The sequence below is a fragment of the Bos taurus genome, chromosome 24 (genome assembly GCF_002263795.3).
Source record: "Bos taurus isolate L1 Dominette 01449 registration number 42190680 breed Hereford chromosome 24, ARS-UCD2.0, whole genome shotgun sequence".
Lineage (NCBI taxonomy): Eukaryota > Metazoa > Chordata > Mammalia > Artiodactyla > Bovidae > Bos > Bos taurus.
Window position 1 is genome coordinate 7,208,597 of NC_037351.1, and position 23,387 is coordinate 7,231,983.

The 23,387-nt window shown below is 43.0% G+C and overlaps 1 protein-coding gene across 4 annotated transcripts in view; it reads left to right on the forward strand.

Moving 5' to 3' along the window:
• The window catches only part of RTTN (rotatin), a 118,371-nt gene that overhangs the window by 87,229 nt on the left and 7,755 nt on the right, over nt 1-23,387 (forward strand). For 3 of the 4 annotated variants that reach the window (XR_003032362.2, XM_005224039.5, NM_001206207.1), the window contains exons 36-46: nt 1,715-1,907; nt 3,449-3,539; nt 6,684-6,837; nt 8,991-9,128; nt 9,440-9,657; nt 10,262-10,367; nt 11,328-11,425; nt 13,114-13,191; nt 16,509-16,635; nt 17,688-17,890; nt 21,992-22,259. Coding sequence is in view for 3 of the 4 variants with exons in the window: in XM_005224039.5 (XP_005224096.1) it covers nt 1,715-1,907; nt 3,449-3,539; nt 6,684-6,837; nt 8,991-9,128; nt 9,440-9,657; nt 10,262-10,367; nt 11,328-11,425; nt 13,114-13,191; nt 16,509-16,635; nt 17,688-17,890; nt 21,992-22,259 (1,674 nt within the window). In the remaining variant the exon portion in view is untranslated. The remainder of the gene's footprint in view (nt 1-1,714; nt 1,908-3,448; nt 3,540-6,683; nt 6,838-8,990; nt 9,129-9,439; nt 9,658-10,261; nt 10,368-11,327; nt 11,426-13,113; nt 13,192-16,508; nt 16,636-17,687; nt 17,891-21,991; nt 22,260-23,387) is intronic. The other variant, XM_059880993.1, reaches the window with a different exon arrangement.

Below are 23,387 nucleotides of genomic sequence, written 5' to 3' on the forward strand. Positions count from 1 at the left end.
TTCAGTAGCTTTAAATCCCTAATCTGTAATGAATATACTACCTAAAAAGAAGGTAATTTTAAACATAGAAATATGAGCATCTGCAGGGAAAATGCTGTCTAAAACTTCAGAAATATTTGTCTAAGACTTTACTCTGAATTTTCATTACAGTGTTTGTTCCAGAACTTCCTGAACAGTGTCCCAGTTTGGTTTTTAGTAATTCATGTTAACATATAAAAATGTTTAATTTTAGAAAGTACTCATTTGATCCTCTTAAGAACAAAAGAAGCAAACTCAGGTTGTTTTAGGTAGCTTAGAACACAGAGCATGAAATGAAATTTGATAACAAATCTCACGAACATTTATTTCTAAGAGTATGTTGAGTTACTGTTTTTTAAACAGCTTTATTGAGATAATAATTCACATTCATACAGTTCACTCTTTATAAGTGTACAATTCCTTGGTTTTAATGTACTCACACAGTTGTGCAAACATCACCACAGTCAATTGTAGAACACTTTTATCACCCAGAACAACCTTGCTCCTGCTAGCAGTCACTCCTGATTTCCCCTGCTCTCCCCATCCTGCCGCAATCACTAGTCTGCTTTCCCTCTTTATAGATTTGCCAGTTTGGGATGTTTCATATAAATGGAATCTTATTTATGGGTCAGGGTAAGGGTATCTCGGGAATTTTTTTTGTAGTTTTGTGTAAGTTTGGTTTATTCAAAATAGAATGTTTCCTTAAAATAGAAATAAAAAATAAAGGTCATGAGGGAGTCTTGAGGCAGATTAAACTGTCTTGTTAACAGTCCCTTGCGGAGTCTTCCAGGAAAGTTCCATACTCTTGTATCTTCAGTTCTAAAATCCAGAATTTCTGAAAGTGAAAAATTTTCTCAGAACTCAGGTGGCAGTAAGCCTTAGCTGTGCCTGAATACATTTGGCTACAAAATCTGACCAATTCTAGTTGGAAGTTGTACTTGCTGATATGTTTGTCCTACTTGTTTTGATTCTGTGTCTGCTGCACTGCAGCAAGATTTGTTTCCTTGTGGGGCGTTGCCCAAGATTCCACTGGGGGTGTTAATTAGTGTAGAGTGGTGGTTGTTGTTTAGTTGTTATGTCGTGTCTGACTCTTTTGAGACCCCATGAACCATTGCCCACTAGGCTCCTCTGCCCATGGAATTTCCCAGGCAGGAGTACTGGAGTGGGTTGCCATTTCCTTCTCCAAGGGATATTCCTGACCCAGAGATTGAACCCATGTCTCCTGCATGGGCAGGTGGATCCTTTACCCCTGAGCATGAGGATACATGTACCTTATTACTTTTCTAAAATCTAAAAATATTTTGAGTGCAGAAACACTTCTGGCCCTTAGTTTAAAAGACAAGAATTGTGGTGCATCTGTTTGTTACCCAGTGTCTGAGTGCGTGAGACACAAAACCAGGCCCTGCCCTTCTCATCTTGGCCAGTACATTGGCACCCAGGGAATCCCTCAGATAACATGCATGTACATGCATACGCGTACGTGCATGTGCACACACACACACACACACTCTGGAGGAGCTGGGTGTCTGACACGCTGGCCTCATGGTTGAGGTGTGCCAAGCAGTTAGGGGAATTCCCCAGCTGTCTCTCTTTAGCACGTTTAGAAACTTTCATCTGATTATCAGAACTTGTGAATTTTGTATGTAACCACAAGCTAACAAAATGGTGATAATTTTCACACCTATCTCAATAATAGGTCAGCGTGAAGCTGCATCTCCACGGCTTCCTCCTGATTCACCCCTCTCTGCTCCTCTGCCCAGGCAGTGTGTGTTTGTCACCCCGCCCCTCCTCTCCGCGATGTGCAGCCTCCTAGACAGCCTCTTGGTGGCCACTCCAGGCGACACTGCCGGCGCTTTCCGACGAACCCGTCTCATTGAGCTTCTCTGTAGGTAAGAGATAAACACTCCCAGGGAAGCAGGGAGACTGAGGTTTTTCCTTTTGCCAGATTTGTCTGGACAGTTTTTATTTTCATCTGTTAAAGCATTTGCATTGCTTTGTTTCACTAACTGTTAAACTTCCCTTACCCCATCCTGATATTTTAAAACTCAGAAGTTTGTCCTCTGCCCCACTAAAGGAATATGATACAAGTCTCCCTGATTGTTCAGAATGCAAGTGAAGGAGTTCTGGGGTTCATTTCCCTAGTGGTCATATCAGAATAACGTCATTGGGTTGAAAAGTCATTTTTAAAATCCATTTGGAATTGTTTAGTTATGGTTGAACATATAGGCTGAAAGTTTTAATAGAAAGTAGTCTGATAAAATTTAAGGAAATCATGATTTGGTTCTTTGATGTATCCAATATTAATTGGCATCTGACCGGACTTTTTCTGATTTTGTGATTGGCTGTATGGTATAGTTAAAAGGCCAAGGAAATTGGATTCAGTCCAACTTAGGTCCTGATTATGGTTCATTCTCTCACTAGTGTTGCAGCCTTGGGAAAGACACTTTAATCTCTGACGCATCATTAATAACACTAGTTAATGGGATGACTGTTAGGATTAAAAAGAGGTGTTGTCTACGATACTCTCTTACCTTGAGTGAAGTGTTCCTTCCCTCCTGACATTCTGCTTATTCCAGCCACGTATACCCACCTCCTGTTCATTTGCATTTCTCTCTGTTTCTGCCCTTTGAACATCCACTCTCTAAATTGTCTTCCTTCTCTTTGCCAAAGCACAGCGCTTTCTCTTTCTTTTTGGGATAAGAGCAGTCTCAAGAGAAAGAAGTCTGTGGTGCTTCACTTTCTCAGTGGTGTCCGTTTCTTTACTCTACCCTTTATAGTAGGCAGCAAGATGAGACTTTGGTCTGTTTACATTTCTTGTCCTACTAGAGTTGGAAAACGAAACTGCTAGGTGATTGTCTTTCCTTCTTGAATGTTTCCTATCTCAAAAATGGTCAAAATGGAGTGTTAGGAATATTTTTGCTTCTGCAGAGTCTGTTAAGAGTCTGTCGTGATGTTGAGGGCACAGAGGTATTAAAGAATCTTATAGGAAAGGCTTATATTTCCATCCTTGTTATTTCTGACTTAAATTTTTTTGCTGTTTTTTTTTTCTTTTTTTTGGTTTTTACTTTCTAAATCAGAACTTACTTCCTCGAAAGTGTTTTTCCTATTTTAAATAGGGACATAAGCACCAAGCTCTTTCTCATGTTTGTCTTTTCCTTCTGAAAGGACTTTATTATATTCTGCTTGTAATAGGTTTCATTATATATTTTCCTTAGAATTCTTGGTTTCTGACATTTAGTTGATGATATCTTTTCCCATGTTCTGAAATATTTTAGGGAAACTTTTTATAAACATTTATTTCCTTCATTTCATAAAAATCCCTTTTCTTGAGTTCTGTTCATGGTCATATCCAAACCGTAAATTCTGAGTTGTTTGTCTTCAGTAACAAGCATCCCGATGGTCTGAAGGGTGCTTTTTTCTTCCTTCACAGCATCGCAGTTGCCACCCTCCTAGAGACAAGTGTCCAGGAGCTCCGGGCCTCGCTGCCTACATCTCTTCCTGCTGAACACACTCAGGCTCAGGTGAGCGCCCACGTCTCCCTCTCACCTCGTCTGTGTGCGTTTCTGTAGCCTTCAGTGCCAAAAACAGAAGTTCTGGAGGACATACCACAGGAGAGGAGTGAAAGTCTCTTAGGGTATACATGGTATGATGAGGTTATTTGAAATAGGTTACTTAATATTTCAACCGGAGACATCTCTGAATGGTAGTAAAGAGCAGTGAAAGGTTTAAAGTCCTAGATTCTATGCCTGGTTCCATCATTAGCCAGCTGGACATATTTCATCAAGGATCTGGGTACCTTTGAGCACTGTATTAGACAAAGGGAAATGTTCATTGTATAGCCCACCTTCCCCCTCTGTGATTTTAGGATATCTCTGTTATTTCTACCTAAATTAAAGTTGTAGAAATACTTAGTAAATTCTGTGTATTTTCAAAGCTCAGTTTAATAAGGAGAAATTTATGTTTGTTTCTTCACAGATATTTAGTGAAGTTGTTGCTAATAGAAATGATATCTTAAGATCAGATTTATAAAAAGGGCCACAAGATTTGTTTGGGGTGAGAGATAATAAAGGTGGGCCAGACCAGTGTCTCTTGCTCTGTGATGTCTTCTTCAAGCTTTCTGCGTAAGGCAGACCACGTCCCACAAGGCTGGGTACCACTGTATATCATCTTCCAAACACTGGCCCAGTGCAGCACTTCCACTTATGAGTGTGCTTGTTTGCGTATTGGCCATCACCTCCATTTTTCTTCCTGTCCATCCAGCATATCTTTATTGGGGGCCTACCGAGTAGCAGGATCTTCCCTAAATGAATACAGCAGAGAACCTTCCCCTCAAGTTGGGAGTATAGACAGTGATCAAATACATATATGCCTGATGATGTCTTAGATAGATATCTAAGAAGAAAAACTAAAGGAGGAACAGGAAGTAGCGTCAGAGCTGGCAGGGCAGGGCTTTTCTGTGTCAGGTGCTCAGGGAAAGGCTTTCAGACAGTGATGTGTGGCCTGAAGTGAGTGAGGAAGCCAGTCCATGGGGCCTCGCGGGGCCCCTGAGAGTTGCCCTATTCAGGAAACAGCACAGAGTGGCTGGAGCAGAGTCTGCAAGGGGGAGGTGACGCCAGAGCATCCAGGGCTCCGTGAAGGTGGAAGTGCCATTAGTGCCTGTTTTATAAAAGAAACGACGAGCCCAGAGATGGAGAGCTTGCCCAGGATGGCTCCCACAGTGAGAGGCAGGGCCAGGATTCCAGCCCGTGCAGGCTGCTTCTGGAATTCACAGTCTTACTCTTGCACTATGTGGCCTGTGTAGACTGACTGCTTCTTCCCTTTTTGTCCTTAATAAGATGATTCATTCATTCCAGAAAACTCTGGAACATACACCCCACTGTATTGTGCTGTAGGCACTAGTGATGCCTCTGTGAACAGAGCAGGCATGCCCCTGCCCACAGAGCCTGGATCCTCGGAACAGGAGACAGTAAACAGTAAATAACATTTACAGGTTTTATCAGGTGGTGACGAATATAAAGAGTCAGTGAGGATGGGTGAGACCTCAGAAAAAGCCTCATCAAGGTGAGATGTGAGCAGAGCTGAGGAGACAGGCTGTGGTGGCGAGGCAGAGCGTGCAGCGGAGCTCTATGAGGGACAGAGACATGAGGTGCTGAAGCTGGGGGTCGCTTGGTTGGGCTTTTTTTTTTTTTAAAGAGTTTCAAACATAAGAAAAAAGTTACTTTATGAACTATCCTACAGGTAGCTGATTGCATCTTCGATTGTAGTTCACAGGAGAATCTGACAGCTCAGGTGTTCTCGCTCAGGCTTCCTGCAGGCTCTCCCCTCCCTTGGATTGTCTGTTCACGGTCACAGTACACACCCAGAGGGCAGATTCACTGTAACTGCTGTGGTGTGGCCTAGCAAGGGGTCAGGAAGTACTTCACAGCGATAAGGAAATTAAATTTCACAAACTGCTTGCATTTCACCCGACAGGAAAAATGTAGAGCCACCTGTACTTTTATGTAAAATGTGTCCACAGATTAGATAAAGGGAGTATCTTTCATCCAGAGAAGTAGGACAGAAGAACTCTTTGGAAGTAGTCTGACGCCATTCACCATAGAGGCACTTTATGGTGGTGTTTAGTCGCTGAGTTGTATCTGCATCTATTGCAAAGCTGTGGACTATCGCCTGCCAGGCTCCTCTGTCCATGGGATTTTCCAGGCAAGAATACTGGAGTGGGTTGCCATTTCCTCCTCCAGGGGATCTTCCTGACCCAGGGAGCAAACCTGTGTCTCCTGCATTGACAGGTGGATTCTTTACTACTGAGTTACGAGGGAAACCCTGTAGGTACTTACGCCCCAACAAATGCCTGGCAGTCCCTGACTCTTACAGTAACTTTGGAGGAAAAACTGTGAGTGTGTGTGTGTGCACACATGTACAAAAAGAGAGGCATCGGAATGTGTCTGTGAAGTTCATTTCTATGGACTGTTGCATTGCCTGGGCATGGTGGAGAGAGAAGTCATCACAGTTTGTTCTTTCTTATTACATACCCAGAGAATTGTTTTTTTTTTTTTCCAGTATTTTTGCCCATTAATACTTCTTATAGTATTAGTATCAAGCAACATTCCAAAGGTGGTTTTATTGGTGATTTTAGGGAGGATTTAATTGTTCTTTTAAAACTAAGAATAGTATTTTTATGCTGAAGGATAGTTGAGGGCAAAATCAGACATGTTTTCATTTTATTTGTAATGATCACTAGGCTGTTAGGCTGACTTCTCCTACCCCTCAATTGTATACCTTGAAGAATATGTTATAATCTTTCTTTACAGAATTGTAGAGCTTTGGATTGCTTTTTTTGCTTCTTCCAGAATTTTGACTCCACAGTTTAGCTATTTGAAAACCATAAAGACTTTCTAAACTCTGTAAATAGAATTCAGAATTTGGCTTTGAAAACGATGTTTTGTTTGGTATAATTATAGTTGACACTGTTAATGTGACCGTTAGTGACATGCTTATGAGAAAAATAATGCTTTGTCTGCTGTGCGTTTGTTTTAGGTCTTTCAAAATTATGATGAATATTTTATGACTTTTTATTAACTTGTATTATAAAGAAGTGATACTTCATCACTGAGATGGGCTTTTCGTATGATGTGCTCTGTTTTTACTGTATCTCCTCTTTCGGGCAGGTGTCCTTTCTCCTGGAATACTTGTCCTCCTTATCCCGGCTCCTGCAGTCATGTTTATTGGTGGATCCCGACCTTGTGATTCAGGATGAGCTTCTGAAACCTCTTATCCCAAACATCATCCGAGTTCTCACCCTATGCACCAAAGATATATTAGGTGAGCTTTATTTATTTATTTTTAAATTAATTATTTTAATTGGAGGCTAATTACTTTATAATATTGTAGTGGTTTTTGCCATACATTGACATGAATCAACCATGGGTGTATATGTGTTCCCTATCCGGAACCCCCCTCCCACCTCCCTCCATAGTGAGCTTTATTTTTAATTTTTTTTTTTTTTTTGGTTTAGAAGGACAGTAAATAATACTGAGGAAAAAGTCTTAACTTTGCACCAAGTATTCAGATCAAGGTCACATTTTGGGTTGTTCTTTGCTAGTGTTTTTGGAAGACTTTTCATAAAGTGTCTTACAGGTTGGATATTTTAAGTGGCTCCAGGAGACCGTTTGAGGCAAGTACGCAGTATAGTGAAGGGCCGTTCCCCTGTGCTGTCATTTTAAATGAGGGTAAAGTTCTTTATGTAATGTTATAAAGTACAATGAGTGTTAGGTGTTAATTATTCTTATAAGCTATGGCTAAATAACAAGTATAAGCAAGTCCAGAATATAATATCAGAAATCTCCAAAGGTCTGCAATTCTTAAAAAATATGCTCTAATGAAATGCTGAATATAGAGCTTAGTAGTGGGGAAAACTAAAGCAACGTAACTTCTTTATCAAAATTAAAATATGATAGTTGTCTGAAAGAGTTTATAATGAAGTAATCATTCGTTTGGTAATTCTCTTTGCCCATTAGCTCATTCTTGTTTAGTCCTTTGCATTTATCGCTTTGCAGGTTTTGGGTCTGGTAGGTGAAGTGGTTTACAATGCCCAGCAAAGGCAGTCTGCAGAGTCTCATCAGCATTGCGTCACCCAGTGCTAGGGGAGCAGTAGTTCAGTTCAGTTCAGTTCAGTCGCTAGTCATGTCCGACTCTTTGCAACACCATGAATCGCAGCACGCCAGGCCTCCCTGTCCATCACCAACTCCCAGAGTTCACCCAGACTCACGTCCATCGAGTCAGTGATGCCATCCAGCCATCTCATCCTCTGTCGTCCCCTTCTCCTCCTGCCCCCAGTCCCTGCCAGCATCAGAGTCTTTTCCAATGAGTCAACTCTTCGCATGAGGTGGCCAAAGTACTGGAGTTTCAGCTTTAGCATCATTCCTTCCAAAGAAATCCCAGGGCTGATCTCCTTCAGAATGGACTGGTTGGATCTCCTTGCAGTCCAAGGGACTCTCAAGAGTCTTCTCCAACACCACAGTTCAAAAACATCAATTCTTCGGCGCTCAGCCTTCTTCACAGTCCAACTCTCACATCCATACATGACCACAGGAAAAACCATAGCCTTGACTAGACGGACCTTTGTTGGCAAAGTGATGTCTCTGCTTTTGAATATACTATCTAGGTTGGTCATAACTTTCCTTCCAAGGAGTAAGCGTCTTTTAATTTCATGGCTGCAGTCACCATCTGCAGTGATTTTGGAGCCCAAAAAAATAAAGTCTGCCACTGTTTCCACTGTTTCCCCATCTGTTTCCCATGCAGTGGTGGGACTGGATGCCATGATCTTCATTTTCTGAATGTTGAGCTTTAAGCCAACTTTTTCACCCTCCACTTTCACTTTCATCAAGAGGCTTTTTAGTGCCTCTTCACTTTCTACCATAAGGGTGGTGTCATCTGCATATCTGAGGTTATTGATATTTCTCCCGGCAGTCTTGATTCCAGCTTGTGTTTGTTCCAGTCCAGCGTTTCTCATGATGTACTCTGCATATAAGTTAAATAAACAGGGTGACAATATACAGCCTTGACGTACTCCTTTTCCTATTTGGAACCAGTCTGTTGTTCCATGTCCAGTTCTAACTGTTGCTTCCTGACCTGCATACAGATTTCTCAAGAGGCAGTTCAGGTGGTCTGGTATTCCCATCTCTTTCAGAATTTTCCACAGTTTATTGTGATCCACACAGTCAAAGGCTTTGGCATAGTCAATAAAGCAGAAATAGTTACTTACATGCAAGTTTGACAAGTGGCAGTGATGTCCAATGAGCTAGCGAGGTTATACCATGCGTTCTCTGTGGAGAATAGGGTGAGACCCACCCCAGGGAGCAAGAGGTGATTTTTACGTTGTGTAGTAAAGTGTCTTGGTGAGGTTTATTTTTCAAAAGGTTCTTTTTCTTCTTTGTGTTAATAAGTCGAAACATTTTGATTGATGTTTTTTACAGATGTAGAGTTAAGGTCAGCTTTTTATCAGACATGGACTCATCTGTTCAACCTTCTGGCCGCACTGCTGAGGCGAGCTGGCCCTGCCTCTTTCCCATATGTTACCCTGGGTCTGGCCCGGTCTTGGGCAGCGGTGATCGGTAAGGAGATGGTCTTGCTGGGCTCAGGGTGTTTTTGCTTATAAAATTAAGATAATCCCTTATTTACACACACTCACATTCTTATAAACAGGAACCTATGTGAAAAGAACAAAATGAAAATGAAATCAATTTCTTGATCAATAGGTTGTCTTGGTACTATTAAATTTACCTTTAAACACTGCAGTTATTGTTGTGCTAATAAAGTTCATTAGGATTAAAAAACCTATAAACTTTGTTACTCAAATAAATTTGACTGACTTCTTTAATTTTGAAGATGTTTCCAGTTGTTTACACATGAAACTGTCTTTCAGATACATTCTGCAGGTGTGCGCGTTTGTCTACCACAAGCCCTGCTCTGTACACCGCCAGCCTGCAGTTCCTTTCTGTTCTCTTGACCGAAGAAGCAAAAAGGCGTCTCCAGGATGAGGAGAAAACAAGCTTATGCCACAGTCCAACAGTGGCTTCACTTCTTGACAAAACCCAGGAAAGTCAGAACTCACTAGAACGACTCACTGAAGTCATTCTTCAGGTTAATGTTTCTTGATTTTTTTATATTTGGTTTAGTTTTTAAATAATTGACTTTCAGTCTTGGTCTTGTAAGAATTTTATTCAGTCATTCGAATTAAAAAACAATGCTTATTACGACCATTTAAATAATGGAAGAAAGGAATTTGATAATCATTCTCCAATTCTTCTGTTTTCTAAGAGGTCTTTTAAATAAATTACATGTGTGTGTGTGTGTGTGTGTGTATATATATGTGTGTGCGTGTGTGTGTGTGTGTGTGTGTGTGTATGTATATATATATATATATATATATATATATATATATATATTCCCCTGTGAATTGGATTAAGTGCTTAAACTTGCTGTATGTTAATATTCAACATAGCTTTTTTCTTTAGAGGTTAGTCTTTGAGAATGATTTTCGGTCTTCTCTGTATTATAAATGTCTTATTCAGTCTCATCCACACAGAACATTCTCAAATCTTAATGATTTATCAAATTCTAGTGGATTTCATGAGGCAGTTGAAAACTAATGATAGCTCTTAAGTAGAACGCATCTTTTCATTCACAAGTGTTTTGCTCCAGCCTAAGTTTTTCTCGAAGGCAGTTTGATTTGCATTCTTTGCAGTGCTATGAGGGGAAAACCTCCAAAGATGTCCTGAAGAGGGTCGCTGCGAACGCACTGATGTCGCTTCTGGCCGTCAGCAGAAGAGCACAGAGACATGCGCTGAAGGGTGAGCCACCTGACACCTCAGCTGTTTTTAATTTGTATATTTTACTGCCTGTTTATTTTAGGTGTAAAGAACTTAAAATCTTAGTGTCACTAAAAAGAATAATTTTCCCCCCCTATACAGAAACATAGTAAACATGCTTTGCTTTTTAAAAAAATTTCTGTGCATTCCATAGTTTTATTTGCAAAGCAGAAATAGGGACACCAATGTAGAGAACAAACGTGTGGATACCAAGGGAGGGCGGAGGCTGGGAAGAACTAGGAGACGGGACTGACACACGTACACCACCGTGTACAGACAGACAGCTAGGGAGGACCGGCTGCACGGCACAGGAAGTGCCCCTCAGCCCTCTGTGGCGGCCTAAATGGGGAGGAAGTCCAGACACGCATTTCTTTTAAAATAAGATTACACATGTGGACTACTGTTTGTGTGATGAGTCTTTCTCTAGAGAATCTATTAAATCTTAGAGAAGTTTTTTAATGTAACGTATCACTCAGTTTCATGATAATCACATGTTAACCACAAGCACATATTGCACACACAAAGAAAACATGTAGTTTCGATAGGAATAACAACCGTATTAGATGAGCCTATATTTTCATATCAATTTCCCCCTGAAGTGTTGTAATTTCTCATCCAGATTCAGGGAACACAGGTGTTTGACATGAAAGAGAATATCAAGTCCACTAATTTCAGTTGTAACTTTGCTACTGAAACTCCACATGCCTCCAACATAGATGAGATGTGCAAAGAGTAGTAATAAGTTAAAAACAAGCGGGTTTTAGCATTGTAGTTCTCTTGTGTTTTTATCCTCTTGTTCATTAATGTCTCACTGAAAATGTGAAAATAGAATTGGTCAGAAACAGAAAATATCACTTTTTTGAGAAATTTGATTGTTGTATATAGTTTTAACTTATTTGGAAATAAAGTATCTTTCTGACTATTTTGGACATTGTTTTCCAGCCCATCTTGTAGACAGCTGCGTGGAGCAGATGAAGCACATTCATGCACAGCTGAACCTGGGTTCTCTGAAGCCGGGAAGGGCAGTGCTGAGGAAAAAGGTCACTGAGTTCTCAGTCTCTGGGAGGCAGGGGTGACCATTTCTCAAGTCCTTGTGCTCATAAATGACACCCGTGTTTGGTTGAAGTGAGTGTTTTAGAGGAAAGGTACAGCCATATAAATTAATGGGATTTCTACATTAGAAGGTTTACGTTGGGATTTATTTGTGTGTGTGTGTGTGTGTCACCTTATTTCTCACTTGAAGATCTTTAAGTGAGATTTATATAATGTGTTGTTGTTTTAAGCCTTTTGGGATGTGTAAGATAAATTTTTATTCTACAGAAAGAATATCTTTCATAGGTTCACTAGAAATAGAATAACTTACTAAGTGTTTTCTATATGGCAGGCACTGTTCTGAACACTTCATGTTTATTATCCACTGTTCACTCATGACAATAATCATAGAACCAGTAATGGGTAAAGCCACTGTTTGCCCTGTGTCTGTGCAGTTGCAGAACTGGTATTCCTAGTATTAGTTCATTTCCTTTGGTGACTCTCAGTGTCTCTTTTTAGCACTGAGTCTGCTGGACTCATGACAAGCTGCATGTTCACTGTCAACTTGATGTAACATAGGTTTTTAAGAAAACTGTATTTTATATTGCAATAACTTTGGTTTATAACGTTATATCAGTTTCATCTGTACTACATGATATCTGTTTCTGTGTATACTATACCTACTCATCACCAAAAATTTAGTTTCCATCCATCACCAAACAGCTGACTCCCTCTACCACTTTTGCCCTCCCCCTCATCCCTTCCTTCCTGGTCACCACTCCTCTGGTCTCTGTGTCTATGTGCTTTTTTGTTTTTTGGGTCTAGTTTGGTTTGTTCATTTATTTTGGTTTTTTGTTTTTTTAAATATTCCACATATGAGTATAATCATGTAGCACTTGTCTTTCTCTGTCTGGCTTATTTAACTTAGCGTGATACCCTCAAAATTCATCCCTGTTGTTGCAGATTGCAAGATTTTTTTTGTGGCTGGCTAATATTCCATTGTATATATACACCACATTTTTTTAATCCATCATCTGTCAATAGTCCTTTAGATTATTTCCATATCTCAACTATTGAAAATAACAGTTTTTATATAATAGCAGTGGTTAATAATAATAATTATGGTTAAAAAGATCTGCCACAAAAGCTTATTGGGGAAATGAAGATGTGTGTATTTATAAACATATCTACATATCTAAGACCGTTATTACAGCGTCTGTGTAATGACTTGTTTCTACTGCACCTAGTAAGAAACCGAGAAAAAGCCTTATTTAATCATTTTATCTGTCTAGGTGCTTATATGTTTGTCAGTTTCTTTTCTTGCCTCTTTTCCTTTTTCCTCTCATGCAAAGGGCCTTTGCCTCATCATTGAGAAGGTCAGCCAACACCTGATACGATTGAAAAGCAGCCAGTATGTGCTTTACTTTGTTGAGATGAAGTATGGAGCTTATCATATATCTCAGTCCCTCTGTGCCTGATAGAACAGAAATAGCTTTTTTGTGGTGGGTGTGCTTCTCGAGACGTGATCATCTTTCAGAGATCGTTAGCCTGTCAGTCCCCTCCAAGCCGTGGTGGTCGGGCCACAGAAAGAGCATAGCTGTGGTGTCTGGTGACCCAAGGGAGAAGGAACTATTGTATGCAAAAGTGGAATATGCCATTGTTGTTCACATCTTTCAACTGCTTTTTGTTTAAACAGGAGGATGGTTTTATTAAAGAATTAAGCATTGCCATGCAGCTCCTAAGAAACTGTCTTTATCAGAATGAAGAATGTAAAGTAAGTAGAGCTACTTCTCAGTTTTGAAAGCAGTGCTGTTATGGAACAGTTTAAATTTCATATGAGATAATTAGGGCAACTGGAAAGCTCTTTGAAGTTTCCTTAGATGCATGGTTGATTGGTTCATAAGCTCAGCGTTGATTTCAGAAAAGAACGCACCTAATCTTACTGTTGTTCGTTAGCCCAGATGACATTTCTTGTTCGTGTGAGCATTTTAACTTCATTCCTGAAACTTTGACTTCAGGCAGCTAAAGCAAACTTGAGTCTCTTTTTTCCTACTGTTAGCCATTTCATTTTTTTTTTTTTAATTTAATTTTAACTAAGATGGCGTGAATGGCTGTGTATGTCTTCTAGGCAGGACTTTTTTCTGCCTAGGCAGTTGTCAGACACTTCTCCACGGGGAGGTGTCCTACGCACAGGAAAGAAGATGAGGATGTCTCCTGCTTCAGAGCAGAGATGGTATTGCTGTGTTGGTGTCAGGCAGGGTCTTCAGTCCCAGCTCTGCTGCTCTCGGGACCCCTGGCACAGCCCCTCTGTCGGGACCCTTCAGATGTTTTGCTCTGTCTGTGAGCATTGGTGCTGTCATTTCACACAGCCGTTGGGGCTCTTACACAGAACACAGTGTCTGGAACACTTTGATTTGCTTTGTCAGTGATGGGACACTTCTGAAGCACTAACCTCCACACAGAATCACTGTGGAAAATGAGTAAGTCAAAGATAACTTAAGCAAGCTTTCTTTTAAAAAAAAATTTTCCTACCACTTTTTAAACTTTTTGTTTTGTATTGGGGCATACCTGATTCACAGTGTTGTGATAATTTCAGATGAACAGCGAAGGGACTCAGCCATACGTATACCTGTATCCAATTCTCCCCCAAACTCCCCTCCCATCCAGGCTGCCATATCACATTGAGCAGAGTTCCATGTGCTATTCAGTATTACCTCTTTCATTATTTTACTTGTGATAAAACTGGAAAAAGTATACTATGTCTTAGAAAATGAACATTTGGAGCACATATTCCTTAAGCCATATAAAATAATTTACTCAGGACACATGCCTAACAGTTTACATTTCAAAACAATTCCATGGGAATTAAGTATTGATATGTTTCATTAGTAATGTCACTTACTACATTTACTGGTGTCCTTGCAGCTGGATGCAGTTTGTGTTCATCCACGACACGTCACTCAGGCAGTACTCTGGCACACTTCCCGGGTAGCATCTGCCTGTAGAGTCACGAGATGCTGGCCTGGGTACTGGGTATAAATGTAGTGCTCACATTTGTAACACATTAGCCAGCTATGAAAGTGTAATCTCTGAACAGGTCAAAGCACGTGTGCATTTCCAAGTTGCTTAATAACAAATAAGTCTAAAGAAGAATATTCAGATGACTCGAGGATAAATGTAGTTCTGTGGGACAGAAAGCCTTAATTTCTTTTCCTGTTCCAACTTACCTGAGGGGTGTCACACACTCCCAGTACTGAGTGTTGGTCACTCTTGTGGTGACTCAGCAAGTCCTCCACGCCCATGCCACCCTGATGTCGGTAAACATGTGACAACGAGGAGCTTTCACGCAGGGACGAGCCCAGGGCTGGGGAGGGTGATGGACTGAGGGTTAGAGGTGGGGGACAGTGCAGGTCAGGCAAGAGGTGACGAGGAGAACGGGGAGGGAGGGGCGGACTTGATGAAGACATGTGGAACAACTTCCAGGCTCAAGTGTAACGTAGGCGTGAGTCACTGAGCAGAATGTAGCCGTGAGTGATGCTCACGTGGGGTCTGCCTGTCTGTGGGACATCGGGATGGAGAACGGCCAGCAGTCAGTGGATCACGTGGGCCTGGGGCTCTGAGGAGCAGCACAGACTGGGGGGTCTTAGGAGTTAGCACTGGATAGAGGTGTTTGTAGCCATGACTGTTGTTGAAATTTCCCAGTAGAGTACGTAGTGAAAGCCTAGGTCTTATCCTCGGAAAATTCAACTATTTAAAAATGAGACTGTGTAAGGAGTGCTGGAGAGTTTGGAGGTAATAAAGGATAGAAGGGCTGCATGGAAATGAAGAAAAAAGAGCCTTTAATAGATGCCACAGTGCCTGAGGGTTTCACAGCTACAAAGGTAGGAACAATTTTACCAGCATCATCAGTTCAGAAAAGAAATTGAAGATTAAATAATGGTTGGGAAATGACAGCAAGAGCTCGCTTATGAAAAGCATCATTTATAATTGAGAATATGTAGCTGTGAAGGAAGCTAGCCTATATGTTGACTTTTCTAACAGGTAGTGCTTAAGTATAGACAGAAGTGAGCAAATCGAGGATGAGTTATTAAAGAGAGGAAGAAACGACCTCCTAGATGGACTCAGAGCCCTGAGGAGGCAGCGGGCTCTTTCCAGGACACAGATGGACAGATCAGTGCTGCCAGAAGAGGGACTCCGGGTCCTCCCTGCCAGGCGGGAAGGAGAGATGGGAGGAGACCCACATGAGCCATGTGGAGTCGAGGAGGAGCTTATCCCTGCCTGGCTCTGTCTTCTCCGCAAGACAGTGAACGTGGTCATCCACTGTGGTTGTGGGGCTGCCCTCCAGGCCTGTGGAGAGTGGGGAGCAAGGGGAACAGCGTTGGGAACAACTCGCCTCTCTCTTCCTCCGTGAAGTTGTGAGGGCATTGAACGAACGCCCACGTGTGTGTGCATGCATGGGTCTACAAACTGCTTAGTCAGTCTGTTCATGAAGAAATTGCTGCATTTGCTGCCAATAGTTATATTTTATCCATAATACTGTCCCAGTGATCTTCATAATAAAAACTGAGTTCCTTAAGAATTATTGAGATAGCATAATATTTTGACTGGATTTTGCCATATTCAACTCATTTAAAAGCAGTGATCTTCTGATCTATCTGGTCACACACATTAGGTATGTATGTGCACACAGGAGAAGAGCAGGCAGGGAGGACTCAGAGTTGATCAGCATGTTTCCTTAACCAGAGAATCCCTTTTCTTAACTGTATCACAGCATTTGCAAGGGCTCATTCAGTGCTGTAGGATATTACTGTGTTCCTTAATGTACGTGTTCAGAAGCTGTTTTTCTACATTTCTTACCTGAGTTGCATATCCTGGTCACCCAGTGTTGGAGGGAATTCCTGAGACTGGGGGGCTCATGGTCAGGGCAGTCCTGGTTGCAGGGTGCTGAACCTGTCCACGGGATTCTGTTCTGCAATCAGAACAAAATGAATTTTGTTTTTGTCTCCTGTGTTGGTGCAGATTTTCTGGCTTTGATTTTTGTTTGTCTTTTCATTATTCCGACTAACTCCGCCTGCCTCTCTTCCCGCACAGGGGGCGGCTCTGGACGCTCACCTGGCCCCTGTCCTGCACGCTCTCTGGCCTTGGCTCTTGATGGATGACTCACTGATGCAGGTTGCGCTGCAGCTGCTTTGTGTCTACACCGCAAATTTCCCAAATGGTAAACTGAGCCCAATGCTGCCTTTCAGTAATATACTAAAGTACTAGTGTTGTTAAGGTAGAAAAATGAATATACATTTTGCAGTGTTTCTTCCACTTATTTTGAGGGTGTGTTGGTTAGAGGTATGCTTTCCTGTAGGGATTATAAGAGTGAATGGTTTGATGAGATAGAAGAATCATCAGACAGCTCAGGGCACAGAGGGAGAAACTGTCCTGATGATACCGCAGGAGAACACTGGATTTAATAGAATTGGGAGAGGGAAAAGTGTGATGGAAGACCTTAAAAACCAGGTATAGGTTAAGCTGTTACAGATTCTAGAGCAGGAGACTGGTGTGATGACAGGTGGTCCTGGCGTCGGGTGGCTTGGTGACAGTTGATGTCACTGGGGTGCCTCTTTTTCTAATGCCTCTGACAGGCGTTTTATTGAGCGCCTCCCATGGGCCCTGTTGTTAGTGGCCGACAGCTGAGAGTGAGAAAGGCAGGCAGGCGACGACTTGGGAAGGGAGGAGAAGCTGTGAAAAACACTCTCTGAGCAAAAGAAAGGAAAGTGGGGGCCTGTGGGCAGTATGCATTTCCCATGTAAACTTAGGGGCACAGAGTTGAGGTTTAACCAGCAAGTCTAGCAACATTCAGCAGCTCAGCAGTTGGCTTTTCCAAATATCAAAAGACAGAAGGGACCAGAACTGGGGACAGTACACAGCCCATCTCATCACTGCTGTGCTGAGGGTGGCTTACTCCTCAGAGTCTGACCTCGCCCTCCGCTCTGGAGCCTCCCGTCCTGGTGGCGTTTGTCCTCCCCCTGCCCCCGCCCCAGATTATGGTATTCCTTGATTTTTTACTTCTGTAAAATGGAGGCAGGAGCCACAGTGCTTTCAGTGCTGTATTGAGATCGCCAGGCCCTCAGTCCATTAGGTCACCAGCACCAGCCTTTAGGGCAATTGCAGTTGACAGGTTAATGACCGAGTCCTTCCACAGACGGATGAGCTCACCACTCAGGTGGTTGAACCAAAGTGTGAAGCTGAGCCACCTTGTAACGGCTGCTGTTTTTGAAGGTTGCAGTTCCCTCTGTTGGTCAAGTTATGGACAGCATCCTGTTCAAGCCGCACACCGAGGGGCCCCCGGCAGCTCCCTGATGCTGTGTATCCTGAAGATGGCTTCCCAGGTGCCTCCAGAGAACACGGCTGTTCAGCAGGCAGTGTTCATGATTCTTTCAAACCTGGCCTTGTCTCATGACTGTAAAGGGGTAATTCAGAAAGTGAGTATTACACTTGCCTTCCTATCATAAAAAAGAGACTCCGTAAAATACCTTTCCAACCCAGGACATGTGTGAAAAGTCTAGAATTCAGTTTTTAGGGAAACATATGGAGAAGGCGATGGCACCCCACTCTAGTACTCTTGCCTGGAAAATCCCATGGATGGAGGAGCCCGGTAGGCTGCAGTCCATGGGGTCGCTCAGAGTTGGACACTACTGAGCGACTTCACTTTCACTTTTCACCTTCATGCATTGGAGAAGGAAATGGCAACCCACTCCAGTATTCTTGCCTGGAGAATCCCAGGGACAGGGGAGCCTGGTGGGCTGCTGTCTATGGGGTCACACAGAGTCGGACACGACTGAAGTGACTTAGCAGCAGCAGCAGCAGCATTATGATTTCAAACATTTTATTTTAAAGGATTGTAAAGAGATTAGAAGGGTTCACTTTGTTTAAAGCCTGTTGATACATGAAAAGTGACGGAAACTAGAATATGACTGTATTGTTTCCTTTTAATTTATCTTCTTAGCTTTTGGATTGTATTTTCTTTCACTCAAAAATGATAGTTTTAGAAAGACAGCTGTCTTACATCTGTCAGAGAGCATAAGAGTAATATGTTCTGTGCTTAGTCGCTCTGTCGTGTCTGACTCTTTGTGTTCCCTTGGATTGTAGCCCACCAGGCTCCTCTGTCAATGGGGATTCTCCAGTCAGGAATACTGGAGTGTGTTGCCATGCCCTCATTCAGGGGATCTTCCCAAACCAGGGATCGAACCTGGGTCTCCCGCATTTCAGGCAGATTCTTTACTGTCTGAGCCACAAGGGAATTCCAAAAGTAATATATTGGTCTTTAAACAGACCAAATTGAGAAGTAACAATTTCAGTTCAGTTGACATTGTCAAATGATTTTTGAAATTGCAGCCCTTTTCCCCCAGGTTAGACCTAACTTCTTTAGACACAGGTGGTTTTTCAGTCTTCTGGGACTCCTGTGCCAAAATTTGAATTCTTATCACTGGTTTTAACTTAGGGCACTTATTTAAAGGAGGCTGACTGGTTTAAACAAAATCTGCTACACATGTTCAGTTAGACTGTATTTAGATGTATATAAACAGAATCCCTAGTTTTGAAGATCCCTAAAATCTGATTATGAACAGGTTATTGTTACTTAATAGTACACAGGCATTTGAGTGTTTCTGTTTCATTTACATGAAGGCCAAGATAAATTGAAAAAGTTGACAGCTCTCATAAGAATTGAGCCCCCTTTTCCTCTATTGTATCATCACCCCAACCACCCCCCTCAAAAAAAAAAAATACACTTTGAGTACAATCTCTAAATAAAGAGCCTTACTAAAGAAAGATCTTTTCTCAGTGATATGTTGTGCTAACTCAGCATTGGTTCATGAGTCTCGTTGATCATTTTCAATTTTGCAGTCCAGCTGACATCATTGTGGTATCTTGAAATCAGCCATGGTGGGAACGTTCACTCCATGCAAATCGAGGACCTCCTGCTTCAGCCTTAGCTATTTATTTCCTAGCACATGGCTGGATATCTGGTTGTGTGTGTGTATGTGTGTATGACTCTCCTGGACTGAATTTTTGTGGTTGCCGTCCTTGCACATGTGTGAAAGCGCAGCCTGGGGGTGAGGGGACAGTGCTTTCTGCCACTTCCTTACGGAGAGCATGTTGGTAGGAAGTGAAGTAGGAATTTCCAAGTGGAACGTAAGCGCTACTCTCGGATCTGACATGTGACTGACTGGTGCTTATTTTCAGTTCCATCACTCAAAAAATATTAAGTTAAACAAAATGCTTTCTAAAGTATTTCAGCTCCCAATCTCTGATCTGGCTGCTAAATTTCAGCATATTCTGATATCAGTGTGATCAGGCTCCACTCCAGGTAGGGGCCAGTGAGGTTGTTTTCCCTCTGCTGCTCTGTCATGATGAGCCCTAGACACTTGCAGTTACACCTCCCCTAACTCTTGTTTTGGAGAAGGCGATGACACCCCACTCCAGTACTCTTGCCTGGAAAATCCCATGGACAGAGGAGCCTGGTAGGCTGCCATCCATGGGGTCTCAAAGAGTCAGACACAACTGAGAGACTTCACTTTCACTTTTCACTTTCATGCGTTGGAGAAGGAAATGACAACCCACTCCAGTGTTCTTGCCTGGAGAATCCCAGGGACGGGGGAGCCTGGTGGGCTGCCGTCTGTGGGGTCGCATAGAGTCAGACACGACTGAAGTGACTTAGCAGCAGCAGCAGTAACTTGTTTAGTTACCAGAAAATGTCACGAATGCTGTTATACAATTAAGATTCTAAAATATCTGTCTACCATGGCATATTTCTTTGCATCCTAATCAGTGTGGGAAGTCGTCTGAAAACGTCTTTGTGTGTGTGTGTGCATGCTCAGTCTCTGAGTCGTGTCTAACTCTTTGCGACTCCATGGACTGTAGCCCTCCGGGCTCCTCTGTCCATGGGATTCTCCAGGCAAGAATACGAGCATGGGTTGCCATTTCCAACTCCAGGGGATCTTCCTGACCCAGGGATTGAACCTGCATCTCTAGTGTCTCCTGCATTGGCCAGCGGGTTCTTCACAAGTCTTTAGGCTCAGCAGAAAGGGGGAATACCCAGAGCCTATTTGCGATTTAAGACTCTGCTGTGTATTTTATCACCGTTGTCAGCTCCAGGTCTCCAAGGTCACGGCAGAACCTGGCTGAATGGGAAAGGCAAGGGGTGAATCTAACCAGCCCTCGTTTGGGTGAGAGGGGAGCGGACGTGAGTGATGGCTGCAGGACAGCACGGGGTGTATGTAGTTTGACCATTTCCTTGGTGCTTGGGTAGGGTGGCTAAGGCTCCTGTAGCTTGTTTTGTTATCACAGTCAGAGTCCTTTTACATAAAAGTGCTAAATTTATTTTATAGATTCAATCCAAAATCTTGATGTAGGTATAGAGAAGGCAATGGCACCCCACTCCAGTGCTCTTGCTTGGAGGATCCCATGGACAGGGGAGCCTGGTAGGCTGCAGTCTATGGGGTCGCGGAGAGTTGGATATGACTGAGCGACTTCACTTTCACTTTTCACTGTCATGCATTGGAGAAGGAAATGGCAAGCCACTCCAGTGTTCTTGCCTGGAGAATCCCAGGGATGGCGGAGCCTGGCAGGCTGCCGTCTATGGGGTTGCACGGAGTCGGACACGACTGAAGCGACTTAGCAGCAGCAGCAGCAGGTGTAGAGGAACCCAAAAAATAAGCCTGAGTAGATTGTTAAACAGGAAGAGACGTGGGTGTCCTGGAGAGTTGGGGAAGTTAATGTTCCTATTTCTGTACCCTGATCAAAACGCTCGTCTGACTGGTTCCCATGCTGGCCCAGGCTGCTTCTTGATGACACCTTTGTGCTTTCTTTCCTGTTGCATATAGATTATTCTAGGCAGTAAGTCACTGTCTTTTACATAGTCCAGGGTTTGGTGTGGTTTATGGAAGGGGTTTTATTTGGAGGTTGAAATGACTCTTACAGTTAAGTACTGGAGCTTTCTTTGCTCTAAGTTTACAAGAATGACATGTAGCCATGAGAAATCTTCAGTGACGATAAAGCGGCTGGGTAAAGTGGGTATGATATATACCCACAGATTAAAAAAAAAAACACACTTGTAGCTATAAAGATTCAAATATCCTTGGTAGTACCACAGTTATTAACTGGTGTCCAAGACTGACTGGGGTTTTGTTTCTTTCTCCTCCCTGTAGGATAGCTCTCAATGAGTAGCAAAATTGCCGGAAGGCAAACAGGAAGAGAAAAACCCAAGATGCCCGAAACAGTCCCCAAACTGAATGAGCAATCCTAAATAACTGAGTTGACTAGTTGCTTTATCCATCGTCAGGGATTGATTAGTAGGAATTAAAATTTGAGCACTATTTTGTTCTCCTTTACTTTTTCACTTCTACTTGGAAACAGTGTCGATGGAGTATTGGGAAGGTATTGGGAGGAAGGAGAAATTAAAGTTTCTTTAATTTAAAGGAAAACAGGAGCAGAATGCTGGCTAATTGATCTCTGTGGGACTCAGAAAGTAATTCTGAAAGACTCGGAGAAAGTAAAGTAACGTTCTCTGCATTTATCCACAGAGTAACTTCCTGCAGAACTTTCTGTCTCTGACGTTGCCGAAAGGGGGAAACAAACATCTGAGTAACCTGAGCGTGCTCTGGCTGAAGCTGCTACTGAACATGTCCTTCGAAGAAGATGGGCAGCAGGTGATCCTGCGGCTGGACGGCTGTCTAGACCTGCTCACAGAGATGAGCAGGTTCAAGCACAAGAGCAGCCTCTCCATCCCCCTTCTTATTTTCCATAACATCTGCTTCAGTCCTGCCAACAAGCCCAAGATCCTGGCTAACGGTGAGTCTTCTCCTCGTGCACCGCACGAATCCACTGATACACGTGCTTATCCACACAGTGTTCCGTTCAGGTTAAAACAGAGTAGTTTTATAAACAGTCCGCCTGGTGGTCATTTAGCACCAGCCATGTTCAAGGCTCTGCTGGAGGCGGAGGCTGTGGGAACGGATCGGGCATGACTCTCGCCCGGCGTTCACGGGTCACCGCACGAGGGCCACACTGGGCGCAGGAGGCAGCTCCTGGGAGAGTTTGGGCCCCTCCTTCCCCCCTGTCCAGCCTCCCGATCCTCTGACTCTTGTGCCTTTAGGCAGGCACAGCCCCGCCCTTGGAGCCTTTCCAGATGGCCTGTCCGCGTGGTTGGTGCTCCCCATGCCCGTCTCCTGCCTCCCCCACCCTCTTTCTCTCTGCCTCCTTTCCCTGTTTTATTTTCCTCTGGAGAGTCACCACCAGCTGATATGCTGTGTGTTCAGTGTACATCCGTGCATTCCTCCTGTGCCCGCACTAGAGCAGAAGGTCTCACGAGTCAGGCGGTTTCTGTCTCTTTCGCTGTGTGTACCCGGGGCAGCTCTGATCGTGCCTGTCACAAGTGGGCCCCCGGGGGGCACGTGAGATGAAGAGAGTGACCAGGCCGCAGAGTTGAGGACCCGAGAGCACATGGTGACAGGAGCCCCACAGCGACCTCACTCTGCCCTCAGGACAGGGAGGCGAGGATCAGTGAGGACTCAGAAATTCTGAAACAGGAGAAATGGAGTGCTCTGTTTCTGCAGCCATATGCTGTTCCTATGAGGAGTATGTGATTTCAGGTTTTATAAGGGGATGTGTTATCACGAGAAAAAAAAAAATAGAGGGGAGGTGGACTCTAGACCACATGTATCCGATGCTGGATGCCACACCCTCGGGTGCTGCTTCTCTGGGTCCAGTTTCTTCATCTGCAAAAGAACCCTTTCTTTCTGACTTTGGTAGAAATCAGTTTTAACACATAAAGTGTCCAGCCCTGTCTATGGAATGTGATAGGTGCTCCAGATGTATTAATTCTCTTTTCATGTCTTCCACTTAATCTTTTCTTAGAAGTGTTTTTCTACGAAACGTGGTATTTCCCAAGTAGAAAACTGATTCCATTATTGTGTATAG